The sequence below is a fragment of the Heterodontus francisci genome, chromosome 12 (genome assembly GCF_036365525.1).
Source record: "Heterodontus francisci isolate sHetFra1 chromosome 12, sHetFra1.hap1, whole genome shotgun sequence".
NCBI lineage: Eukaryota > Metazoa > Chordata > Chondrichthyes > Heterodontiformes > Heterodontidae > Heterodontus > Heterodontus francisci.
In genome coordinates, this window is record NC_090382.1 from 43,938,568 (window position 1) to 43,965,591 (window position 27,024).

At 38.9% G+C, this 27,024-nt stretch overlaps 1 protein-coding gene across 5 annotated transcripts in view; it reads right to left on the reverse strand.

Moving 5' to 3' along the window:
- Window positions 1–222: 222 nt before the first annotated feature.
- slu7 (SLU7 homolog, splicing factor) overlaps window positions 223–27,024 on the reverse strand; it is a 68,956-nt gene continuing 42,154 nt past the window's right edge. For all 5 annotated transcript variants that reach the window (XM_068043369.1, XM_068043367.1, XM_068043370.1 and 2 more), the window contains 10 exons: window positions 26,668–26,712; window positions 25,787–25,915; window positions 24,348–24,445; window positions 21,719–21,786; window positions 21,477–21,616; window positions 18,700–18,861; window positions 14,098–14,202; window positions 12,860–12,943; window positions 8,623–8,730; window positions 223–5,901 (listed from right to left, as the gene is read on the reverse strand). In XM_068043369.1, the coding sequence (XP_067899470.1) occupies window positions 5,722–5,901; window positions 8,623–8,730; window positions 12,860–12,943; window positions 14,098–14,202; window positions 18,700–18,861; window positions 21,477–21,616; window positions 21,719–21,786; window positions 24,348–24,445; window positions 25,787–25,915; window positions 26,668–26,712 (1,119 nt within the window). In that variant the 3' untranslated portion in view covers window positions 223–5,721. The remainder of the gene's footprint in view (window positions 5,902–8,622; window positions 8,731–12,859; window positions 12,944–14,097; window positions 14,203–18,699; window positions 18,862–21,476; window positions 21,617–21,718; window positions 21,787–24,347; window positions 24,446–25,786; window positions 25,916–26,667; window positions 26,713–27,024) is intronic.

Consider the following 27,024-nt stretch of genomic DNA (forward strand, 5'->3'; position numbering starts at 1 on the left):
CTTCCAGCCATTGAAATCTTGTGATTTTATGCAGACAAGATGCACTCATTCTTAAGTTTATCCCTGAAATATCTTAAACCACATCCCTCAGCAAATTAGGCTATGGGAAAACTCAACAACTTGCATTTATATAGCGCCATTGTAAAAGGTTCCATTCCCATTTCCCCTTATGATGGTTCTTGGACTTCAGGAATTACAAGAACAAAATGCACACGACAGGGCTTTGTCTCAACCATAAATTTGTTATTTATTGAACCCACTATTATCCCCAATACAGACACCTCTATGGTTAGTTGAAAAGTAAACAAACTGTCCCCTGTACAAAACCTTCAGCAGTTACCTAAAATTAACACCCCCAATTCCCAGCTGAACCCTTCTGCGATTTGACCGCTGTGCCCAGTTACCCAAAGTCACTATAACTTGGTTTAAACTTACAAATTACAAAAAGCACTACACTTTTGTCCCAAACCCTCAGACCAATATCACTACAATTTGGCTGAAAAACTTACAATCCCCATCATGGCCAGTCTATCTGGTGTTGATTGTAGGCCCTGAGTCAAGCTGACCAATCCTGACCCTTCTTCTGACTGCAGCCCTCTTCGCGATTTGACTGAAAACTTACAAACACCCACACGGCTGGTCATTACCGATGTTGATTGTAGGCCTGGAGCTGGAGATGACCAGTCCTCGTCCTTCTTCACTTGGCTGCAGCAGTCACTATGATGTGCTTTCTTTTTTATGATAAAACAACTCAGAACATCTCAAACATATTTCCTGTTGTTCATGCTGTTCAGTGTCCAGCAGGTAACACCTTTTAGTTCATTCCACACATAGTCCAGGCAAATATGATCAGTTCATACTGGGTGCAACAATACAGTCCTTCCATGGAAGAACCCAGACAAATCTAATCAGCTCCCACATCATTTAAACAATTCTCCTGCTGTTTGAGGCAATACAGTAAAAGCACCTGGCTCTGAGGCTGATGAAGGTGTGAATGTCCCATCTCTCTCCTCGAAGAATCAATCACAGTTACAATGGCCAGATTCCAATACCATTGTCTATGATGCTGGCCTTAATTATCATATCGATGCCACATCCCTTGTACAGGATAATCAGTCTTTTAATTGCATTAGCCAATGGCAGGTAATGCCTTGTTCCATGATAGCACTCAATGTCTGAACCCTTTTTGATGAGCCAATGTCTTTTACTAAATGTCAAAATTAACCCCTTGCTGCCCAGCCCTGTACTGCTGGTTGCAGCTTGACTTTTGTGTTTTACAGTACAAACATGAGGTCAAAACATGTTTGAGGGCCTGCATTTTTATATTCCATAAATTTCCCAGTTGGAGGGGATTCCAATCCGACACCATTAACAATGAAAATTTTGAACACGTTTCAAAGGAAAGCAACAAACTTAAGGAAAAAGCATATAATTGTGCAAAGATGAGTGGCAGGTCAGATGATTGGTCAGAATGTAAAGAATGGCAGAACAAGACTAGAAGATTAATCAGGAGAAAGAAATTAGAGTATGTGAGGAAGTTAGCTAGAAGCGCAAACACGGATAGGAAGAGTTTCTACAGGAATTTAAAAAGCAAGAATAAGTAAAGTGAGTGCTGGTCCTCTAGAGAGTGAGAATGGGAAGTTATAAGTAGATAATAAGGAAATGGCAGATGAAATGAACAAACATTTTGCTTCCGTCTTCACTATAGAGGATACAAAAATCATTCCAGTAATAGCTGTAAAGCATGAGGTGGAAGGGAGAGGGGAACATGGTGAAATTACCAGGCAAGTGATACTGAGCAAACTGATGGAGCTGCGGGCTGACAAGTCCCCGGGTCCTGATGGGCTTCATCCTAGGGTCTTAAAAGAGGTGGCTTGTGAGGTAGTAGATGCGTTGGTGTTAATTTTTCAAAATTTGCTAGATTCTGGAAAGGCTCCATCAGACTGGAAGGTAGCAAAATAACCCCTCAATTCAAGAAAAAGCTGGGGGGGGGGGGCAGGGAGGCAGAAAACAGGTAACTATAGGCTGGTTAGCTGGACGTCTGTTGTGGGGAAGGTGTTAGAATCGATCATTAAGGAGGCTGTAGCTGGGCACTTATAAAAACTCAAGGTAATTGGGAACAGTCAGCATGGTTCTGTGCAAAGGAAATCAATTTAACCAATTCATTGGCAATCTTTGAAGGAGTAACATGTGCTGTGGATAAAGGGGAGCCCACTGATCTATTGTACTTGGATTTCCAGAAGGCATTTGACAAGGTGCCACATAAAAGATTACTGTGCAGAGTAGGAGCACATGGGTGTAGGGGATAACATATTAGCCTGGATAGAAGATTGGCCGGTTGGCAGGAAACAAAGAGTATGCATAAATGGGTCCTTTTCTGATTAGCAGGATGTGACAAGTGGAATCCCGCAGGGGTCTGTGCTGGGGCCTCAACCTTTTACAATTTATATCAATGACTTAGATGAAGGGAGCAATGGCATGATAGCTAAATTTGCAGATGACACAAAGATAGATAGTAAAGTATGATGTGAAGACAACATAAGGAGGTTGCAGAACAATACAGATAGGTTGAGTGAGTGGGCAAAAATCTGGTGACGAATTTCTCCATGTAGCCAAATCTGAGGAGGATGTTCCATAACCCTCCCCGTTGATAGAGTCGAAGGTCTTTGTGAGGTCAAAGAAGACCATGTATAAAAGTGGCTGCTGCTCCCTACATTTTTCTTGGAGTTGTCTTTCTTTTACGATCACGTCCATTGTGCCTCTTGATGGACCGAATCCATATTGTGATTTCGGTAGGAGCTCTTCAGCCACAGGGAGAGATATCACCAGCGTTGCCTCCACAAGATCCTGCAAATTCAGTGGCAGGACAGGTGCGCCAATATCAGTGTCCTCTCTCAGCCCAACATCGTCAGTATTGAGACACTGGTCATAGCTAGTCAGTTACATTGGGCGGGCCACATCGTCTGCATGCCTGACACAAGACTCCCAAAACAAGCTTTCAATTCTGAGCTCAGTCACGCAAGAGGCTACCAGGAGGGCAGAGGTAATGCTACAAGGATGTCCTTAAAGCCTCCCTGATTCGTGGGAATCTCTTGCCCGAGACCGCCCAAAATGGAGAAGAAGCAACCGTGAAGGTGCCAGCCAGTTCGAACAATGTCGACATGCCCAGGCAGTGACCAAGTGCAAACAGCGGAAGGAGCATTCGGAAATCTGAGCATCCCATTCACTTGCCTCACCAAATACTTGTGGCAGAGCGTGCGGATTCAGAATTGGACAATTCAGTCACCTAAGGACCCACAACCCTGGAGTGGAAGAAAGTCATTCTCGTTCCCAAGGGATTGCCTAAAAGAAGCAGGTCCTCCAAAGCCACATAAAATTCTGGCTATTGTCACCATCATACAAATTGATTCTAAGATGCCCAAGTTGAAAAGAGACTATTCCCAGCAATTCTCAGCCTACTAGTTGGTAACTTAAGTTGCAGTTCAACACTCATTTAGCAATTTGTTACTTGAAAACAGTTTACCTTAGGTTTTTTAACCATTGGAAACAAATAATTGCCTGAGACTTCATAGCTCTTAATTCTATGAACGCAATGTGCAAGATATCTAAATATATTGATCCTCAATAGCCCACTGGATAGAGGAAGCACTTGGCATACTACAAGCAGTTCACAAGAAGCACACAAACAGGACTGAGAGCACCTTTCAACAGCTTTCCAATATACTGTCCAGGTTCACAATGAAGAATGCCACTTGAGTGAGATACTGGAGGTCTGCCAGTACCTAGCAAATTATACTCAGAAAAAAGTCAGACCTTGCAGGAGAGGGGATAAAATTGGATTTTACTTTTAATGCCACAAAACTTGCAGTTGACTTTGAAGAAGCATAAAAGGAAGCCATTAAGTTCATTGTGCCTGTACAGTCTTTCTGAAGGAATTATACACTTTAGTCCTATTCCTTTATCTTATCCCTATACTCATTTGTTTCCTTATTCAAATATTTATGCACTTCCCTTTGAAAAGCTAGTATGGATTTTGCTTATACCACTCTTCCTAGTTGGGTCTTCTATGTCTTAATTGCCCTCTGTAAAATAAGACATTCTCCTAACTGCTTTCTTCATTTAGAGTAAATATTAAACTTACACCCTCCATTTACCTACTAGTGGAAACTGTTTTTCCTCATTTACTTCACCAACGCTTCAGTTGGATTTCTTCTTACCCTTCTTTATTCCAATGAATAAAGAGCTAAAAAATGAAGTGGTAAGTAGAAAGCTTTTTAAAAATATAATCACAGTCTATAATTTGTCAGCTGGCCCAGCAAATATTTAATTAAGACTAATGTATCAAGCCAAGTAAATTATTGACAACTGTTTGAATGCAAGATTACACAGAAAGCAAGGAAGAATACAATAGTTAGCCAGCTTTTCTGCTCCTGATCTTGATTCAGTGTTTCCTGTTGGAAAGTGCATATTTGAATGTCAGGTGAAGAGTGTAGTGGGGCTGGGGATGGGGAGGCAAGGGATAGAGAGAAACAGCTGCATCAGTAGCAATTCCCCACGCCCTCACCCCACACCAAAAAGATGCCTTGGCCATACAATTAAATACTTTGCAGGCAACTGGGCATGATTCTTGTCAATGATTGTCAGTATTCGTTAAACAGTGCTGTCCCTTTATGCAGTGCCTGCACCTCCCCTTGTTGCTGATGACCCCATAACAACTTAAGTTGGCACTGGAGAACCTGTCAGAGGGAAAACTCAAAAACAGGTTCTTCAGTTAGCTAGTCACAGTGAAGCACTGGCTGCAATGTCTTGCAACTCAGCAAATTTCTGAATTTCGGTTTTCATCCATGCTGTAAAAAGCAGAAGCAATGCCTGACAAGGATAGGAAGCTAAGCAGACTGAAAGGATGAAATTATGTTGGTCTTTTCTTAAAATGGTGGTCAATTTAAGAATGGCATTGGCAAAAGGTCGGTCCTCCTTTGGGAAGTGGTGTATACATGGGGAAATAATGGAAAAGAGAGGGGCATAATAAACAGGCTATCAAAAAAATGGATAATCTCTTTGGAGCCTCTTTTTCCTTTGCTTTGTTGCAACCAATGCAGATTTTATCGCCAAGAAATGACACAGCCTAAGAGTTTGAATTCAAAGTGGAGCTGGAACTTGTAGCTAGAAAATCTGAAACAAAGCAAAAGAAATATAGTTCCTGTAATGTATTATGGATAACTGTTTTGCCAATAATGGAGGGAAAGGAAAATTGCACAAATTCTGGAAAGAAAGTCATATCTGTATTTCATAGTTGGCGAACTTATGGTAAAGCGAGACATGAATTGGCAGTTTCTCACCTTAAATTAACATATGTATTTCAAATATGAATCAATTCAATTTACTTGGAGAACATAACGCACTTGTACTGTGTCAAGAACTTAAAATAACAAATCTTTACACAGTATAAAACTGTTTGTCTAACCATAACAAAATCCACAACAGCTGAACACTGCAAAATGCCAGTTGCCCCATGCAGAGGACATTCTACACAATATACAGCATTCGCAAACGGAGAATGCTGAATTCATTACACATAAAAACAAAACAATTATGGAATTTTAAGTTTAGTTTGACAGCAGATCTGAGAACTCAAGCATTCGTAGTATTGGCATTCAAGGATTCTTAAAAAGTTTAATACTTTGATCTTTAAAAAGTATATTATATATATCTATATATGTATTACTGCCCAAGAAAAGAAGCCATGGGATCTTCAGGTCTCTGGCGTTTCATTCTGTATGCCTCCATTTCTTCTTCTGTAGGTTCCTTTGTTTCATATATGCTGTTGTAACCTCGTTTACGTTCATCGATTTGCAAAATTTGTTCAACTTGCTTCAAACGAGCTTCTTCAGCAACCAGAGCCTAAGCAAGTCAAAATAAAATGTCATGCAGCAGCGATTATACAGCAACAATCCTGAAAGCTTAATATTTGATTTCCAAAATATGTAAAACAGATAGGCTAACAAAGTAATGTGCCCATTTATACTGATATGGGCTAGGTGTACGTCTTGCGAGACCACCTTCTTCCTTATATGTAACTATGGATAAAAAAAAACAGATGCATTAAATATTCAAATAAAAGCAAAATACTGCGGATGCTGGAAATCTGAAATAAAAACCCCCATTTCAACACACCCCCCTTCTCTCATGCTCGCATCTCTATCCTGGGCTTGCTGCAGTGTTCCAGTGAACAACAATGCAAGCTCGAGGAACAGCATCTCATTTACCGATTAGGCACACTACAGCCTGCCGGACTGAACACTGAGCTCAATAATTTCAGAGCATGACGGACCCCCTATTTTACTTTTATTTTTTAGTTATTTTTTCTTTTTTACATTTTTTTGTATGTTTATTTCATTTCATCTTAGCTTGTTCAGTTTGCTTACCCACTTTTTTTTTTCATGTTTGTACTTGCTGCTGTTCAATCTTCAGTCCATTAACACCCTATCTGTACCAATGCTTTGTCTTTCAACACACCATTAACATATTGTTTGCCTTTGCTCCATGACCTTTTGGTCAGCTATTCTGTGGCCTTGTCCAATCTACACCTTCTCCTTTGTTATCTCTTGCCCCACCCCCGCTTTACTTGCTTATAACCTTTGACATTTCTAATATTTGCCAGTTCCTTAGAAGGGTCACTGACCCGAAACATTAACTCTGCTTCTCTCTCCACAGATGCTGCCAGACCTGCTGAGTACTTCCAACATTAAATATTCAGTTTGCTTGAAAATTTCCTATGCTATTCAATGAGTATGCATTTTAAATTCTTAACGCCCCAGTTGCACACATATTTAATAACAAATATCTTTAATAAAGACTGCTGCTTGAAGAATTAAGGATATCTGGAATTTTCATTAATTTGCATTAGAATTGTCCAAATGAGTTAGCTGACTGATCAGAAAGAGGTAAATATAAAAGTTAAACAAATCAAAATGATAAACCATACACACAATAATCATAATGCTATTCAGAACTAGATCCTTTTTTAAAGCAAGAATTCAAAATAGATTTCAAAATAATGTCAGTTTTTGTTTGGTTCGCAAACTACAATGTTCATTCTTGATTTAAAAAATATACAATAAGTACAATTACAATGCAATTAAATTGGTGTTCAGCAAAAAGACTTAAAAGCATCCAATGACTGGATTAATTTGTTTCCAGCCCAATCAGCACCAATGCTAGGTCACCTCACTGAGAAATGCAGGCAGGAGTTCCGGCATTGTAAATATTTTCAAAATGTATTATAAAAATACCAGGGATTTGATGATCTGTCTCCTATACTAGCACAGCTTATACTAACATGGCTTCAGATGCCAGTGACATGTTTAAAATCTTGAAACAATCTTGAAAATGAAAACACTATTACATGACTTTTATTTATATATTTTTACATTTTATAATTTTATTTAGTGAATAGTGCTATGGTTTCTTTGAGATCATAAATTAAACAAAAAATTAGGAAAGAGCAAGATGAAAATGAATGTTTGCTCTTACAGAACATGAAACTGCTGTAAGGGGATATGCACCCTGTAAAAAGTTACTGATTCATGTGGAATCAATTGCATATAATCCATTACATGTAACTTCAGCAGACATTTAAATCTGCTGCACCATATACTTCATTGACTACCCAGTCAGCTTTTGTTGTCTGCTACAAAGTTAATCTGATAATATATTAATAGCCAAGTTACATTAAAACTATACCTTGCACCTTCTTTCAAAGGTTGTGGCATAATTAGACAAAAATGGACATTAGTCAAAAGGAGGAGATATGGCAGTCATACAGCACTTTTAACATAGAAAAATACATCAAGCTGTTTCAGAAGTATGAGAAAAACAGGAGTGTCCAAAGAAGGAAGTATTAGGAGGGAGAGTACAAGCTTAGTCCAAAGTACCATATTTGCTCCCTTTAACATACTATTCAATAATAACTCATATTTTCACTTGCACCACAAAAGAAATATAATAGTGACCTGTACTTTAATAATTAAAAATGCAATATTTACTAAATACATTTATGCCACATGCATTACTTATGATGAACTATGATTAAATAAAATTATGTAGAGTAACTAGTTTTTTTAAAAGTAAGGATAACCTATTTTGGATTATTTGCAGACAGTAAAAGGACCCTATTGCTATGACTTTTGATACATATCATTTATTCTATAAATATGGCATAAAACTTGTCATGCACAGAAATAATCAATGTAAGAGTGCATGCACAGTACTGTACAGATGTATACCACTTTTGCACTGATTTCTAATGGCTGATTTGCATTGTTAAAGTTAATCTTCAACTTAAGTTAACTGAAATTTTTCAAATTATGTAATGGGTTCCTCAGTATAATATTGAAAAGTTTAAGTTCTGAATTCACACCTTCAATTTAGTTACCAAATTTATGTTGCTCTACCTGTTTGCACAGGACTCCAATGGGACAGAAAGGAAATAGCATTTTGGTAAAAGAAAATTCTGAGTTAATAAGGAATGAAGGAATTTGTCAAATCAGATTTACCTGAACAGATTGAAGTATATTCTCTGAAAAGCAGTAGAAGAGCAGCTAGTAAACATGTGTAACTCACCTTTTTCAGTTTTTCTTTCTTTTTTGCATCCTCATCTTCACTGTCTGAACTATGACTTTTCCTATGTTTCTTTTTCTTCTTGCCTTCTTTAAGCTTTTCTTTATGTATCTATAACCAACAAGCAGTCAAACTGGTGTTACAGTAATTAGCACAAACATTTTTTTTTGAAGCTCACACGTTGGTCACTAAATCACTTCAACGCTTATTGCATTTCTCCCAACCCTTGATTTTATCCCCATTTTTTCCTCTTCAGGTTTAGTTTAGTTTAGTTTAGAGATACAGCACTGAAACAGGCCCTTCGGCCCACCGAGTCTGTGCCGACCATCAACCACCCATTTATACTAATGCTACACTAATCCCATATTCTTACCACATCCCCACCTGTCCCTACCACCTACCTACACTAGGGGCAATTGCTAATGGCCAATTTACCTATCAACCTGCAAGTCTTTGGCATGACTTTTTCAAAAGTCACATGACATCAGGTACGTTTCAGCTGGGAAATTCTGGGTTTGTCTTCCCTACAACTGTGATCAAATAGTACTCCTGATTATTGCAAGCTTGTCAATCTATGGCAGTTCCACTTTATGACCCAAGCAGGACTGCTAAAATGCCAAATGCTACCTAGGATAACAAAACCAAAGTAAATGTTTGCAGTTAGAGGACCTAGGTATCCTTGTACATGAATCACAGAAAGTTAACATGCAGGTACAGCAAACAATTAGGAAGGCAAATGGTATATCAGCTTTTATTACAAAGAGATTGAAGTATAAGAGTGAAGAAGTCTTACTACAATCCTACTGGGCATTGGTGAGGCTACATCTTGAGTAGCATGTGCAGTTTTGGTCTCCTTACCTGAGGAAGGACATACCTGCTCTAGAGGGAGTGCATTGAAGGATGGAGTAGACTAGACCTATATTCCCTGCAGTTTATAAGAATGAAAGTTGACCTAAGTGAACCTTATAAAATTCTTAAGGGGTTTGACAGGTTAAATTCTGAGAAAATGTTTCTCCTGGCTGGGGAATGAGGAACACGGGGTCGATCACTAGGAATCTAGAACATGGGGTGGAGCATTTTTTAAAAATTCTTTCATGGGATGCGGGCGTTGCTGGCAAGGCCAGCATTTATTGCCCAACCCTATTGCCCTTGACAACTGAATGGCTTGCTAAGAGTCAAGAGTCAACCATATTGCTGTGGATCTGGCGTCACATGTAGGCCAGACCAGGTAAGGACATACGAGCATACGAACTGGGAGAAGTAGTAGGCCATTCGGCCCCTCTAGCCTGCTCTGCCATTCAATGTCATGGCTGATCTGTTTGTGTCTCGAATTCCACACTCCCATCTACCCCCGATAACTTTTGATTCCCTTGCCTAACAAGGATCTATCTACCTCCGCCTTAAAAATATTCAATGGCCCCGCCTCCACCACCTTCTGAGGCAGAGAATTCCAAAGTCGCATAACTCTCAGAAAATTTTTCTCATCTCTGTCCTAAAAGGGCGACCCCTAATTTTAAAACAGTGCCCTCTAGTTCTGTACTCACCCACAAGAGGAAACATCCTTTCCACATCCACCTTTTCAAGACTGTTCAAGATCTTGTATACTTCAATCAAGTCTCCCCTCACTCTTCTAATCTCCAGTGAAAACAAGCCCAGTCTGTACAACTTTTCCTAAGACAACCCGCTCATTCCAGGTATCAATCTAGTAAACCTCCTCTGAGCTGCCTTCAATGCATTTACATTCTTCCTTAAATAAGGAGCCCAAAACTGCACACAGTATTCAACATGTGGTCTCACCAATGTCCTGTATAACTGAAACATCACACCTTTACTTTTATTTTCAATTCCTCTTGAAATAAAGGATAGCATTCCATTAGCCTTCTTTATGACTTGCTTACCTGCATACTAACTTTTTGTGACTCATGCACTAGAGCACCTTGATCCCTCTGCACCTCGGAATTCCGTAGTCATTCTCCATTTAAGTAATACTCTGCTGTTTAATTCTTCCTGCCAAAGTGAACAATTTCCTTCTTTAAGATTTCCTTCCCTAAAGGACATTAGTGAACCAGATGGGGTTTTACGACAATTGATAATATCTTCACGGCACCATTAGTGATATTAGCTTTCAATTCCAGATTTGTATTAATTAAATTTAAATTCAACCATCTACCGTGGTGGGATTTGAACCCATGTCCCCAGGACATTAGCCTGGCCACTATGCCACCGTCTCCCCAACTGAGATGAAGAGAAATTTCTTCACTCAACGAGTTGTGAATCTTTGGAATTCTCTATCCCAGGGAACTGTGGATGCTCAGTGAGTATATTCAAGACAAAGATTGATAGATTTTGGGTACTGAGGGAATTAAGGGATATGGGTTAGTATGAGAAGGTGGAATTGAGGATCAGCCATGATCTTGTTGAATAGCGGAGCAGGCTTGAAAGGCCAAATGGCCTATTCCAGCTCAGCTCCTATTTCTTATGTTCTAATTGCTCATTTCTGCATACCCATAACTACCACTATCCCTACAACTTTTTCCCTAGCTGTACTGTACCTATTCTCATCCTGAAAGTCTGAGTTCTACCACAAACTGATAAAACTCACTTTCAAATGCAGCAGCAAGACTATGACATGCAGCTCTGGAATGTATCCCTGGAATCAGATAGTTATATTTATTATAAATATTCTAATGAGTTATATTTCCATATAATTGAAACTTTAGCACTGGATAACTCTTCTTCTTGTGTACTCAATTCCTAATCCATCATAGCAGACTTTTACCAAAATGATCTAAACTTCAACTTATTCCTCTTCCTACAAAGGCAAAATACTGCAGGTGCTGGAAATCTGAAATAAAAACAGAAAATGCTGGGGATACTCAGCAGGTCAGGCAACATCCGCGGAGAGAGAAATAGAGTTAACGAGTCAGGTTGATGGTCTTCCATCAGAACTGGAAAAAGTTACAGACGTAACAGGTTTTAAGCACATACAACTGCACTTCAAAAGAACTTCACTGGTTGTAAAATGCTTTGTGACATCCTGAGGTCATGATAGCACCAATATAAATGTAAGTAAGAAGGAACAAAAGGGTTTTGTGATAAGGTGGAAGGCAGGAGAGATTAAATGACAAAAGAGCTGATAGTGCAAGGCAAAAAGATGTGGGTAATGTTTTGCAGCATAGAGTCATACAGCACAAAAGGCCTTGCACCATGATTCTTTTATCATTTAATCTCTTGTGCCTTTCCCCCATCAGAGACCTTCCCTGCTGTTCTCCTTTCCCCTCCCACCTTCCCCGGCTGTGTAACTGCTTAAAACCTGCATGTCTAACTTTTTCTAGTTCTGCCAAAAGGTCATTGACCTGAAATGCTACCTGTTTCTCTCTCTGCAGATGATGCTTACCTGTTGAGAATTTCTGATTTTATTCCTCTTCCTGTTAGGTGGAAATCACATCTTTGAGAACAACTGAGAATTTTCCATGCTCTATAATGATTTTTTAGCTACTTGCACAGCTTTATGACATTATATCAAATGCCATACTTAATACAGCTGGAGGGACAAATCAGTCTATTTTATTGGTGTAAACAGAAAGCTAAATGGCTCAAAACAGAAAACTGCAATACTGCTTTGGTCTGTACATTAAGATATTCATAGCCCTGAAGTGCCATTTTGCATTAAACTGTACTTCCGAGTTGCCTGAAATTTCCCTCATACCAGCACCACAAAAGTGCGCTAGCAGGACTCCTGGGATCTCCAATATCTAAATTTGAATGTATTAACACTTAAGAGAAATGAACATATACAGATTTTCTTTGCAGTAGTCAAAATATCATTGTGGCCAACATAATGGCCATGAATGTACTTTTCAGTTTTGACTCTTTTCAATCAGAAGCAGAGAGGCTGTGCGCTTTAGTTAAAATTGCAGTTGGCACATAAAAATGTGTACAGAAGCTTAACCATGCAATTTAATGCCTCACAGGAACTGAGTCGACAGCTAGGACATACCTGTGGACATCCCTCAGCACTCAGTTTCACAAACACTACAATATCCTCACCAGTTCAACAAGGATACCAATGAACAAGCTGTTGAGTATTTCAACATTAGTAACCAGTATAAACAGTGAGAGGGGAAATGAAAACGACATTTAGGCACTGTTTCAAGTTATTGTATAATAAAAAAAGTTTCATATGCGGTTATAGTTTTCCATATACTTGTACAGAATATGGTGTAAAAATGGCACTTGCCTCCACTAAAGTCTTAGGTATGCTCTCATATGCTTCCTGGTTAGAATCTGGAATCTCATTTAGACATTCAGATTTATCCTCCACCTTCAAGGATAGAAAAATGGGCAACATTACAATACAGTTAGGAATCTAGCATCATTTATGCCGTTCAACAATGTATCTAGAATAAAAATAGATGTTTTTGGAAATACACAGTAGTCCACCAGCACCTGAAAACACATTTCATGTGCAGACCATTTGGTAGAACTGGAAACTAAATCATAATTTTAAATTTAAGATAATGCCATCAAAGTTTTGGTATTTCTTTACTCTAGGTATTTTTGGCTTCTGTGCTTCAGATTAATCTTGTAAGTGAGCCCTGACCCTCTACGTACCCAGGGAATGAACAGGCAACCCTCCTCAGTTTACTTCAGCTACTGGTTTTACCAGGTGATCCTCCTCTGTCGTAATATCAGGACTGGGGCTAGTCACTGAATAGATCATGTTCAGCTCCATTCGCAACTTCTTGGATAATGAAGCAGTCCATGTCACACTACAGCAGGATCGGGACAACATTCAGGTCCAGGCTTACAAGTGGACGTTAATGATCACCTCAAATAAGAGAAAGCTCGACCAACTCCTCTTTACCTTAACAACATTACCATCATCAAGTTCCCCACTATCAGAAGCTTAACTGGACCAGCCACATTAACTCAATGATTGCAAGAAGAGGACAGATACTGGTTACCTTGTAATGAGTGCCTCATCTCCTAACCTGTCAAAGCTCACCACCATTTACAAAGCTGAAGTCAGGAATGTGATGGTATATTCACCTGGATGTGTAATCCTCTTTTTTCTTTATATAGGTTCCCATTACTATCTATTGCCATTGTTCTCTCTCCTTCTGTTGAGGCGACGAGATAGTTTGGGGTTCAGATTTCTGCCAGCAGGAGCATAGCCTTTTGGGCCCTAGAACTGCTTCTGCTAAAAATGTTTTCCTATCCTCCAAGATGCAGTAAACAATTGCATTGTGCTCCATCCAGAAACACTTCAAAACAATTACAACATAAAAAAGCACCAATGCCCAAGGTTAAAATTTCAAGAGTTAGCACAAGGTTAAGGTGGACCAAATAGCTTATGGAGTTTCTTCCAAACAAATTACTAAAAATATACACAAGATTGCATTTAGACTGCCGAAAATCATGCAAGTTTACAAGCTTAATAAAACAAGGTTTGTTCTGAAGTATTGCAGTACTTACAGCAATCTGCTTCCCTGCTTCTCCAGTACAATAAGAAGTTTTGATAAATGAGTGACAGCACTTGTAACCCCATCTCCCATCCTTCCAGTAGGAGCCCCAAACAGACTGTAAAATAATACACAAGCAAAACATGAAATGAAAATGAATGCTCAAAAAGTATAGCATTACAACTGAAATATTAGAAACTCATTAAATAGCATCAGAATTACAAATTTACAGAGATCTGTTTAAAACCATTTAAGAAAGGAACAAGGCATTGTAGTAATAGAGAAAGGTTCAAATATTATGAGCCTTCCCTAACTAACTGGCAGTTCCTTAAATAAAGTAAAACTTATCCTAGAAGATTTCCCATGACACTGCACACAGGAGTGTAGTTTCTGATATTTACCACCTTCCCATAATGACCAAAATGTGACAGTGATCTCCACATCACCGTAATACCAACAAACTTATTGAAGCAAAATATTACAATTGATCTGAAGTGCAAGGAATAAATACTTTACTGATACTAAAACATACAGGCCAAACATAGTTCTACAACTACAAACAAAAGCAAAATACTGCGGATGCTGGAAATCTGAAATAGAAACAGAAAATGCTGGAAATATTCAGCAGGTCAGGCTGCATCTATGGATACAGAAACAGAGTTCACGCTTCAGGTCAATGACTTTTCATCAGAACTGGAAAAAAGTTAGACAGGTAACAGGTTTTAATCAAGTGAAAGGGGCTTGGGGGGAGGGTTGGAAAAAGAACAAAATGTAAGGTCTATGATAGGGAGGTAGCAGAGATTAAATCACAAGAGAGCGGGTGGTGCAAGGCCAAAGGGAGCGGTAATGGGACCAGTAAAGAAACAAAAGATGTGTCTAGAGAAGCTATGAATGTCAGAATGATGATGAACAGCTGCTGTCCAATAGCAAAAAAACAGAAAACAAGAGAGCAAAACCAAAACCAGCAAACAAAAAAACAAAATGAGGGCACAGGTTGTTGAAATCAACGTAGAGTCCAGAAGGCTGTAAAAATGCCTAATCAAAAGATGAGGTGCTGCTCCTTGAGCTTGCACTGAGCTTCATTGCAACACTGCAGGAGGCCGAGGCCAGAGTGGCAGCAAGGTGGCAGGCAAGCAGGAGCGCAGGGTCACACTTGCAGCCTGAATGGAGGTATTCTGTAAAGCGGTCACCCAATCGGCGCTTGGTCCCCCCAATGTACAGCAGACTGTATTGCGAGTAGTGAGTACAGTGTGCTAAATTGAAAGAAGTACATGTTAAGTCGCTGATTCACCTGGAAGGAGTGTTGAGTGTTTGGGGCCTTGGACAGGGAGGAGAGGGGAGGTAAAAAAGCAGGTGTTGCATCTCCTGTGCTTGCCGTGGGAACGGGAGGGGTGTTGGGGGGTGATCGAGGAGATCAGGGGGTCGTGAAGAGAACAGTCCATTTGGAATGCTGAAAGGGGAAGATGTGTTTAATCGTGATGACAAACTTGAAGGGGCGGAAATGGTAGAGGAGGATCCGTTGAACATGGTGTTTGGTGGGTGAAGGGTGAAGAAAGGGGGAACCCTATTATGGTTCTGGGAGGGTTATGAGTGACAGCAGAAGTACGGGAAATTGGAAGTACACGATCAAGGGCCCTATTAATCATGGTGGAGGAGAATTTTCGATTGAGGAAAAAAGGAAGACATATCAGAAGCGCTGGCATGGAAGGTTGCATCATCATAAAAGATGCGACAGAGATGGAGAAACTGGGAGAATGGAATGCAGTCCTTACAGGAGGAGGGGTGTCTGGCCCATTTCCCACACTTCTGTTCTGACCCCTTCCCCTCCCTCCCAGAACCATGAAAGTGTTCCTAAGTGGATTTATCGCCCTTGTTGCAGTTATTGTTGGTATTTCCCCCCCACTCTATGAACTAAGGACCAGCAATTGAACAGGTGATCATTCACCATGGTCTAGGGCTGGATTCCAATTCAAGGGTTGGAGTTCAGTAACGGTACCTGAAAAGAACCCACCAAAGCTTGAAAAAAATATTCCCCACCCTCACATTGCTCATCAATACAAAAAATTTCATCCCAAACAACAGTGTCCAAATTTTTGTTTAATGCACCCAATGGATGCACAGAGAGTGAAAGAATCTCTGACCCTTCGTGGTGTGACAAGGATTAGCCCACTGAGCTGGCTCTTAAAAGTTAGCAGCTGAAATGAAACCCCACCTTTTCCTTGTTATGGGAACTCATGCTGACTACACTGGATGTTCAGCTATGCCCTCCCTCAGAAAGCCTATTCTGATCCTGGGGTGCAAACTGCTATGGGATGTGCTTAATAAATTCCCACTGTTTCAATGTTATAGTGGTTGGCCTGTTCAGCACTCCACCTAAATGTCCCAACAGTGTCAGCCTTTGCTCAATGATACACTCTCACCTCTAAATTAGAAGGTAGTGGGTTCAAATCCATCTCCAGAAATTTGAGGACATTATCTAGGCTGACACATACGAACTAGGAGGAGTGGGCCACTCGACTCTGTTCCACCATTCAATAAGATCATGGCTGATCTGACTGTAACCTCGACTCTACATTCCCTCCTACCCCCAATAACTTTTCACCCCCTTGCTTATCAAGAATCTATCTACCTCTGGCTTAAAAATATTCAAAGACTCTGCTTCCACCACCTTTTGAGGAAGAGAGATCCAAAGACTCATGATCTTTTGAAAGAAAAGATTTCTCCTCATCTCTGTCTTAAATGGACGACTCCTTATTTTTAAATAGTGACCCCTACTTCTAGATTCTCCCACAAGAGGAAACATCCTTTCCACGTCCACTCTGTCAAGACCCCTCAGAGGGTTTCAATCAAGTCGCCTTTTATCCTTCTAAACTCCAGTGGATACAAGCCTAGCCTGTCCAACCTTTCCTCATAAGGCAACCCATCTCTTCCAGGTATTAGTTTAATAAACTTTCTCTGAACTGCTTCCAACACACTTACATCCTTCCTTAATTAAGGAGACAAATACTGTACACCGTACTCCAGATGTGGTCTCACCAATCTCCTGTACAACTGAAGCATAACCTCCCTACTTTTGTATTCAATTCCCCTCGCAATAAACAGTAACATTCTATTAGCTTTCCTAAATACTTGCTCTTTACATGCATACTAACCTCTTGCAATTCATGCAAAGGGATCTAGGTGTCCTAGTGCATCTCAGAGCTCTGCAATGTCTCACCATTTAGATAATATGCTTCTTTATCTTCCTGCTAAAATGGACAATTTCACATTTTCCCACATTATACTCCATTTGCCAGATCTTTGCCCACTCACTTAACCTCTCTATACCCCTTTGTAGCCTCATTATATCTTCTTCACAACTTACTTTCCTACCCATCTTTGTGTCATCAGCACATTTAGCAACCATATCTTCGGTCCCTTCATCCAAGTCAATTATATAAATAGTAAAAAGTTGAGGCCCCAGCACTGATCTGTGTGGCACACCACTCGTAAAATCTTACTAACCAGAAAATGATCCACTTATGCCTACTCTGTTTCTTGTTAGCTAGCCAATTCTTCTATTCAAACCAATTTGTTACCCCCTACACCATGAGCTTTTATTTTCCACAATAACCTTTAATGTGGCGCCTTATCAAATACCTTCTGGAAACCTAAATACAGTACATCCACTGGTTCCCCTTTATCAACAGCACATGTTACTTCTTCAAAGAACTCCAATAAATTGGTTAACCATGATTTCCCTTTCACAAAACCATGTTGACTCTGCCTGATTACCTTGAACTTTTCTAAGTGCCCTATTATAACGTCTTTGATAATGGTTTCTAACATTTTCCCTATGACAGATGTTAAACTGACTGGCCTGTAGTTTCCTGCTTTCTGTCTCCCTCCCTTTTTGAATAAAGGAGTTATATTCGCTATCTTCTAATCAAATGGAACCTTTCCTGAACCTAGGGAATTTACTTCAGTACAGAGAGTGCTGCACTCTCAGTACACCGGCCTTTCGGATGAAACGTTAAACTGAGACCGTATCTGCTCATTCAGGAGGATGGCACTATTCAAAGAAAAGCAAGGGCGTGCTCTGGATGTCCTGGCCGACATTTACACCTCCAACACCTTAAAAGATGATCTGTTCCTTTATCGCATTGTTGTTTGTGGGACCTTGCTGTGTGCAAATTGGTTTCCGGGTTTCCCTAGATTACAACAGCAACTGCACTTCAAAGGAACTTTGCTGGTTGTAAAATGCTTTGGGACATCCTGAGGTTACGAAAGCTCCAATATAAATGCAAGTTCTTCAATCAAATCCACAATCTAACTAGCCTTAATTATTACATTGGTTTATCAAGTTTAGAATCACCAGGAAGTAGTTCCAGGTAAGTACGAGACATAAATAAGTACTAGGCAAGGATAGGTTGAGTAGGGAGGGTGGTCTAGGTGTGTGGGGCAGTGAGATACTATGATGGGAATGTGGGAAGAGCAGAGTGGTGCTGAATTGATGTGAAAACCAAATTTCATTAAACTAATGTCAACTTCCTAAAGATCAAAAGGAATCCAATTTCTAACCAGCACACATTACCAAGCATTTCTAAAGCTCTTTACTCAAAGCTCACTCACTTACTGTGTGATTACCGATCAGAACATCCTCTTCATACTTGGAGCGTATAACTGCTTTCTCTTGGCCCTTTAAGACAGCACCATGCCTTGAATATTCCACATAATCCTCCGTCTGCGCTAGCAGTAGCTCACGTGGTGGAGCATTCAGGTGTTCCTGGCCGCCATACTGAAAAGACAGGATGATTTTTATTAAATTGTAGCAACTATTGCAAAATTATGATAGAAGAGCTGATCATTGCTCTGAAAAGTTGTTAAAAATTAATCAGATCGTCATATGATTATTCTCACAGACATCACATTCTATATAGGTCAAACATGTACGGGCTGAACACAAGTTCAGCAAGTTCTAACTTGAATATTTTCCCCCACATCAGGAAAAAAATTGGGCTACAATTCACTGCAACAGCAATATTGGTGACCAATGGCATAAGTTAGATCATTCTTTGCTCCAATCCTCCATTTGTGAATTTATGCCAAATCTGCTAGAAACTGATCAGAATATGCTACAGTATATCAGAGGCAGCGTGGCCAATGTGATGTTACACTACTCAGGCCCAAATGTTTAGAATGTGTGTTTAAAGGTCAAACTGATGGGCAGAAGCAAACACGAATTTAAATTAGAGTCGATTCGCTTCCAGGTCTATATTTACATCTGTCTCATTAGTTCATGAGATGGAAGCGTTATTCTGGCTACCACAGCTGCCCAATGATGCTGCACAAACAATACAGAAACCAGAGACCTTTAGCCTTGAGTTACTCAAGCAACCTGTAGTCCTTGTGCTATTTTTAAACTTGCTATTTGGATTGTAACAATATATAAATGGACACATTGCAATCACTGAGGACCATACTCAAAATGCATAGGATTGACAATCCAAATTGCATTTAAGAGTCACATTTAGATGGCAGTTTAAGGCTGGGAAATGTCAACTGTCTCCCCACAGAAATATATGACACTGTTGCTTTGCACATTGCAACAGTCACTCTGGATACCATCAGAACTACATCGCAAAAACAGCACCCGAGGGCCTTTCGATTTAAAATCTGGTATTCAAAAAGGCACACAAATGACCAATTACAATGAAAAACTCCAACCATAGTAAAGAGGACAGAGGATTAGGAAAGTAATTAAGAAAACATGTTCAAGTGCAGAGATGGCAAGAGGCCATGTAATTAAAATGTAGAATTGATGACAAGGAACAACGGGAACCAGACAAAAGTGTGTTCGAGTATGAGCATGTGGGAAAGCACCAATGAAAAATATAAGGAAACGATGTTACAGCTCAAATTGGTCAGTTTTGAAAACATCTTCTGACCTCACAAGGCCAGAAGTCAAGGGAATATTTGGGACACTAGCCAAATTCAGTAGTACTACAATGGGAAAGTTAAGAATTCACTGCAATATGGCCATTCTTCCAAATAAGCTATTAATACCATACATGCAATTTTTAAATGAAGAATAAGTAATTTTTAGAACATGAATTTCTGCTTTGATACATTATGCGTTCTATTATGTTAACCAGCCGTGAAGTTTTTTTTTTCCAGATTAGAATTCAATTGACTCGAGCTAACCTTGAAGTTTTATACATTAAAAATTACAATATTTAGAATCAATCTGGACACAATTAGAGCATTGTTAAGATTGTTCTTTCTTTTTGTCACACTTTTTCATCTTAGAGTAATCTAATGTCTTTTCTCAGACAAGTCTTAAGATTATAATTAAACCTGCATCAAAAAAGACCCAGAGTAAATATATAAAGAACTTCCTTTACGTATTCTTTTAGGCAGCTCACCATCACCTTCTCAAGGGCAATTAAATATGGGCATTAAATGCTGGCCTTACCAGCAATGCTCACATCCTAAGAACAAATATTTTTTTAAAACCCTTAACTCCAACACCTACATTTTCTTGAACCTGATACTAGCTGGGACTGGAGGAAGTGTCATTTTTGGAAAGAGAAACATTCTTCCATCAATTGTTGCTCTGACATATATACTCAATAAGTAATTTTAGCTAATAAAACAAACATTCTCTAAACAATTACCTGCATGGTTTTAAACACAATATAATTTAAACACAATATCATTTTCTACTGAAATGAACACTTTGGACAGAAATGTGTTTAAAACACTCAGCACAAATCCTCTCCAAATATCCAGGAACTATTTAAATACAGGATAAAAAAAATGAAAATTATAATCAAATAGTTTGAAATTCTGTTTGGAAAAATATTAGCATAAGCTCTTCAAAAGCATCTGACACCAAAGTCGTCAATTCCTTTTGTATTTATCGGCATAAACTGGTAGGACCTCCAATACGAAAATGGATAAAGTCTCCATCCACATTAGCTATTCAAATAACAGATATTCAGCACCATGTTCCCGATAGAATTAATGGTGATACAGTAATTTCTAGCAGAAGCACACAAACGCTGTATAACCAACGAGCCACTGTCATAGCCACTTTGCCTTTGTAATTAATGGGCCTATGTTAAATCCTAGCTGTCCAAGTCTGACTGTTCACTTACTGCATGCTGTTCTTAATCTATTACTGACTCTGTTCGATTAAAATCATTATACTAAATGTCTCAAATCTCGTGACAAACTATGACTTTTTTTGTAACGATTAGTCAATTACTGCAGTAACGGAATACTTTGGCACACAGACGCATTAGAGCAGTTGTGAAATATCTATTCCCCGATATTGTCTGATGAAAGAGACTTACGCATAAAGGTTGATTAAAGTTATTGAAGTGAATTTAATGAACAAGAAAATGGTACCTTCTCTAATATGCTTCCCTTCTGCTGTTTCTCAAACTCTTCTTTCTTAACCTTGAATGACTGGTGAAGGACTTCAAGTTTCGTAGGATCAGCTTGGAGGTGAACTTCTGAACCCTTCTCATAAGCCTCCCAAGCAAACACTATTAGGAGAAAAAAAATGTTCATGCAACCGTATCAGTTACAAAAACACACACACAGATAAAGCCTTGAAATCTTTCGAATTTAAGTGTTAGAGGACTTACACTGAGTCTGTGCCATTTTGACTGTGTCACCTGTGTAACGTACAAAGTTATCTCCTGCGTAGCCAACTCTAGAATAAAAAGATGTAAGAGAATATTTACGGATAATATCCCAGTGATGTGACAAAGAACTTCCATTTATAGGGCACCTTTCACAATGTCAGGACAACTCAAAGCTCTTCACAGTGAATGAAGTACTTTTGAACTATAGTCACTCTTTTAATGGATATATTAAGCACTAATTACCTGTTAACATTTTTAAAAAAATGCTATTTATTAATCGCCACGCTGCTTAGCTGCTCAGTTGTGATTTGCTGCTATTTTATGAATATATTTAAGTCTGTAAGATTAAGTGTTAAGATATAAACACTAAACACAAAACTTTTATTGCAAATCTGTCAGCATACTTCCAACTCATAGATGCTGAGCACTAATGTTTAACATCTCTACGCACCCCATGGAAGTTCAATCAAGTTTTAATGTTTATAAACAAAAGTGTCCCTCAAGCATCTATCCTTGGCCCATCAACTTCATTCACATGCTGCCCCTCGACATCATCCTTGGTTCAACTTGCAAGCTGACATTGTCTGATGAAAGAGACTTACGCCTGAAGGTTGATTAAAGTTATTGAAGTGAATTTAATGAACAAGAAAATAACACCAGACAGTGAGCTTTAAGGCAGTGATTTACTTCTCTTCCACAACTTAGCAACCCCTCTATTAAATGTGGTATCAGCATGCTTCTCTGTCAACCAGTCCTGCCTGGATGAAGTGCAGTCTAGTTCAGTTAGGAATTTGGGAAAACAGAAACCATTGTTGGTCATAAACTCTGTAGCCTTGCTACTAACTCCTTCCCTCACCCCAGCCACTGTTTCAAACTGAACCTTGCTGTTAAATTTGACCCCAGCCTTAGCTTCCGACCCTATATCTTCACCAGAAGGACTAACTACTTCCACCTCCATAGCATCACCCACCTGCACACTTGTCTCAACCCATCTCCCGCAGAGATCCTCAAACATGCCTTTGTCACCTCCGGACTCAACTGTGCTCTCCTCCCACCCTCCATAAACATCAACTCATCCAAATCTCAGCTGCTGGTATCCAAAACTGCACTCGCCTAGCAACCCTGTAATCACTGATCTACATTAGGTTCTGCAGTCCAAGATCTCCTACTTAAAATTCACATCATGTATTCAAATCAATTCACACCTTGTTCCTCACTAACTGTAACCTTCTCAAGTCCTATGACCCTGCTCTCTACTCCCTTAATATTCTCCTTTAAACATACCCCTTTGACCAAGCTTTGAGTCACCCTCCTAACATCGCCTTCTTTGGCTTGGTAACAACTTTTGGCTGATTATCCTTTTGTAAAGTGCCTGGGAACCTTTTTCTAAGTTGAAGTTGAAGATAAATGCAAGTTGTTGTTGGCCAGAAAAAAAGGCCGACAAGTAATGTCCATGCGATTTTAGTGTACAAAGCATTTGAATGATTTGACAGTGCCCCATCGGTGTCAGATGTCTTTGTATGCTGCAAGTCTGCAATTTGATTTTGGTTCATACTGAGGGATTATAAAATGGATATGACACAAAGGCTCTTAGTCACCTTCAACTTATAAGCAACAAAGTTCCATATGAACTGTTGTCAACATCACAAAGAGAACATATCCCAGAAATCTTTATTTAGAACATGCATTAAAGATGAATCTAGTAAAGGACTTTAGCAAAAGGGATGGGTTTGTTGGTGCACTGTATTTCTTTGTGGTTTGGTTCCAGTGCAACTAGAGGCAATGGGAGAACTAATTAGCAGGTGCAGTCGCATAGTGATTATGTTCCTGGACTAGTAATCCAGAGACTTGGATTAATGATCCGAGAGCCCAAGTTCAAATCCCACCATGGTGGCTGGCAAATTTAAATTCAACAAATTAAATAAATCTGGAATAGAAAAAACTGTCAGTAATGGTGACCATGAAACTACCCAATTGTCGTAAAATCTCATCTCGTTCACTAGGGAAGGAAATCCTTACCCGGTCTGACCTATATGTGACTTTGGACCAACAGCAATGTGGTTGACTCTTAACTGCCTCTGAAATGGCCTAGCAAGCCACACAGCTGTTTAGGAATGGGCAATAAATGTTGGCCTTGCGACGCCCACATCCCATGAACGAAAATAAAATTAGACTGGTATTTATGACAAGCTTAAAGAATGCAAAGGTATTCAATGTATTTTTTTTTTAAAAAAGGAGTGTGAAGTGGAAAACAGAAAAAGGTATATGCCTGGACTTTAAATTGCAATATTTATCACAACTACTAGATCTTGTATTTGTGTTCTAAGTAATTTTGGGATTCTCTACCTGTCTGCACTGCAACATTCCTAACCATCTTTTTTTTTTAAAGAAAATTCAGCAGAAGACAACCCATATGAGACAAAGAAAGTCATAATTCCTTTGCGAGCAGTTACCTAGACACAATGTCGTTGGTTTGTTTAAAAGAAAAAAATGTAAATGGAAATATCTGTATGTGGATAAAAAATATACCATGCATCTGATAAAATTCTATTTTGGATAATTATAACCAGATATCTATCTGTGCTGTTGCAGCAATTATTCAACTGACTACGCATCTACAATGACCTACTCGTCTGGGTTTCTGCCAGTGTTGGAGTAGGGATTCTCTCTCATCGCCCTTGTTTTCGGATCATAGTATGCTGAATTTGGATCCAAGTTCCTGAGGTACTGCGAAAAAGGAAACAAAAATTACAAGCATAAGACAGCTTCACTTAAATTTTGTTTTGTATTTAAATATCATCTGCACAACTGGAGTGAGCAGTATACAAATAACAATCTTCAACTCACAGACTCAGACTTAATTTGAGGGTTCTTGTTATTTTTTATTTTGCTGAACGAATTACTCCTCAGTGGCTGAATGGAATTCTTAAAATAGCAACAGTGACCTAATGTATTCTTAAAGATATTTCTTTCAAGCAAATTTTGGAAGTTTGATGACAACTTCACAGCTCAAAAGAAAATAAGAAGCATTCATCCACTATAAACAATTTTCTTGATGTGCCAGATCATCACTTGATAAAGTGCATTTTGTTGCATGATACCAAGCTGGATGTAGCAAGAAAGATCACAAGTTCAATTGGCCTGGAATTATGATGAGATAGTTGATCTTGCCTAGGGTGGCAGTAGGGCCATGATTGGTCTTAGTGTCTCTGTACTTTGGAGAGGGAAAATAAAGTAAGAAAGCAAGAAAATATCCATTATTCCAACTTCCTGCTATAACTAGGAGTGTGAAGGATTTTTCAGTCACATAGCTTCAAATGACTCCTATATTCAAATGACTCCTATAGACCTATATTTAAAGCATAACCACTTGACTGAGACTGAACCAGAAGACTGCCAAGATTTATAGAACCACACCGTACACTTTGTAGTTTTCAAAATATAAAATTTCTCATGTAATACATCAGACATTTTTTCCATATATAACAGGAAATGCAAGAATCAAAGAAAAAAATCTTGAACAGTATTACTTGCAGAACAAAATAAAATTGTAATCTTGCTGTTGCTTTATTCTGGTGCAGAATGCTAATGTAATTCCTAAACGGATAATCTACATCTAAAACTAACTATGGCTTTAAGACAGTATTGCTGAACAATTTGGGATTTTTTTTTTGCTTTAAATAGTGCACAATACCTTTGAATACTACCTGGAATGCAAGTTATCCTTGGCAGCTTGTGAGGACCTCCCAATAATTTGCTGGAGCCAGGAGTCACATTGCAAGCCCACTCTATTGGCCAAGGAACATATGTGATGCAAAGAAACAAGAAAATAGGCCAAAAAAGTACTTAGAAGGATATATAAACACTTTCAAATCTGGTGCATAATTAAATTAGTAGTTGCCACACAAACAGGGCATCAAACTCATCTTGAAGTTCTGAAAATTTCGAAGTCTGCATTCTGGAAGCATAAACATGTTGCAGCAATTCTACCTGAAGTAAATGTTACTGAACAACAGAAAGGTCAGAAAATATTGTGCTTAAATGTAAACATAAGTGCTATTTCCATACTTTTGCAATGTCTTCACGAATGCGAAGATTTCTGACTGTAATTCTTCTCTTGGAGTCAAAGTTCTGTCCAGGCATATCAATGTCATCAGCATACTTATCTTCATCCTCATCTTCACTATTGTCCTTCTCCTGAAACAATGACAATTACAAAATTCAGCGATAGGTACTTAACATTTCCTCCCTCTGTTCTGTAACCATTCTATGGTTCTATTTATGTCAAAAGCTTTATTTATATTAGAGGGATTTTAACATTTCTTGAAAAGCAAAAAAACCTCCTTTAACCAGTCATTGATATCACAGATCATTTACAGAGAATTAATCTGTCTTTGATTAAGTATACTAATTAATTTAGCACTTGCATATAAAATTGTTAATTAAAATGTTATAACTTATGTAGCATGTTTCCCTGACGGTTCTGTGAGTAAGTGCATGACATAAACGAGGAAGATCTCTCATTTGATTAACCTGTTCAACTCAGCGGGGGCAGAATTGGGAGTGCGGTAAATAGGTTGGATGGAAAAAGAACATAACTCATCTTCTTGATTGCTAGCTGGTGTCTAAATGTATATCAGATAAGGACTGTACTGGAGCAGAAAGTGATCATTGTTGAACAGCCCTCCACAGTGTCTGGGCTCCTTTAAGAAAAATAAAGAACACCTACGTGCGCCTGTGGAACTATACCCGAGCATAAGTCAAGAATGGAGAGTTAAGTGAAGAAACTGGGACCAGGGTGGGGTGGGGGTGCAGAAAGGGGTGGGGAGGGGAAATGGAGAATTATATCTAACATTAATTCCAAACAGAAGCATTTCATAGACTTCCTCTAAAGGGAACTGGAAAAATTCAGTGATGAGAAAGATGCTCAATTTAACGAATACACATACTGCTGAATTATGGTCCTCTTCTCCCCGCTGACGTCTTGAAGAGTTCTGCAGTAATAAGGGGAAGATAGATCAACTTTGCAGATTAAGCATCATTATAGAAAAAGTAGAACAGTAATTATAGATTTATATCCATTCTGTGCAGTGGACTTGGTTTTCAGACATCAACTGGACTAAACTTCTTATTTATTCTGAGAGTTTTAACAAGAATACTCAGTTGTGTTTCATGTTAAAATGTTACTTTTGTAATTTAATTTTTTAATGCTTTCCACAGTTGGTCCCATAGCTACTTTGTCAATTATGATATTTTGCCTACTGTGCACAAACTAAGTAAACAGTACATTGGGTAAAATATAGCAA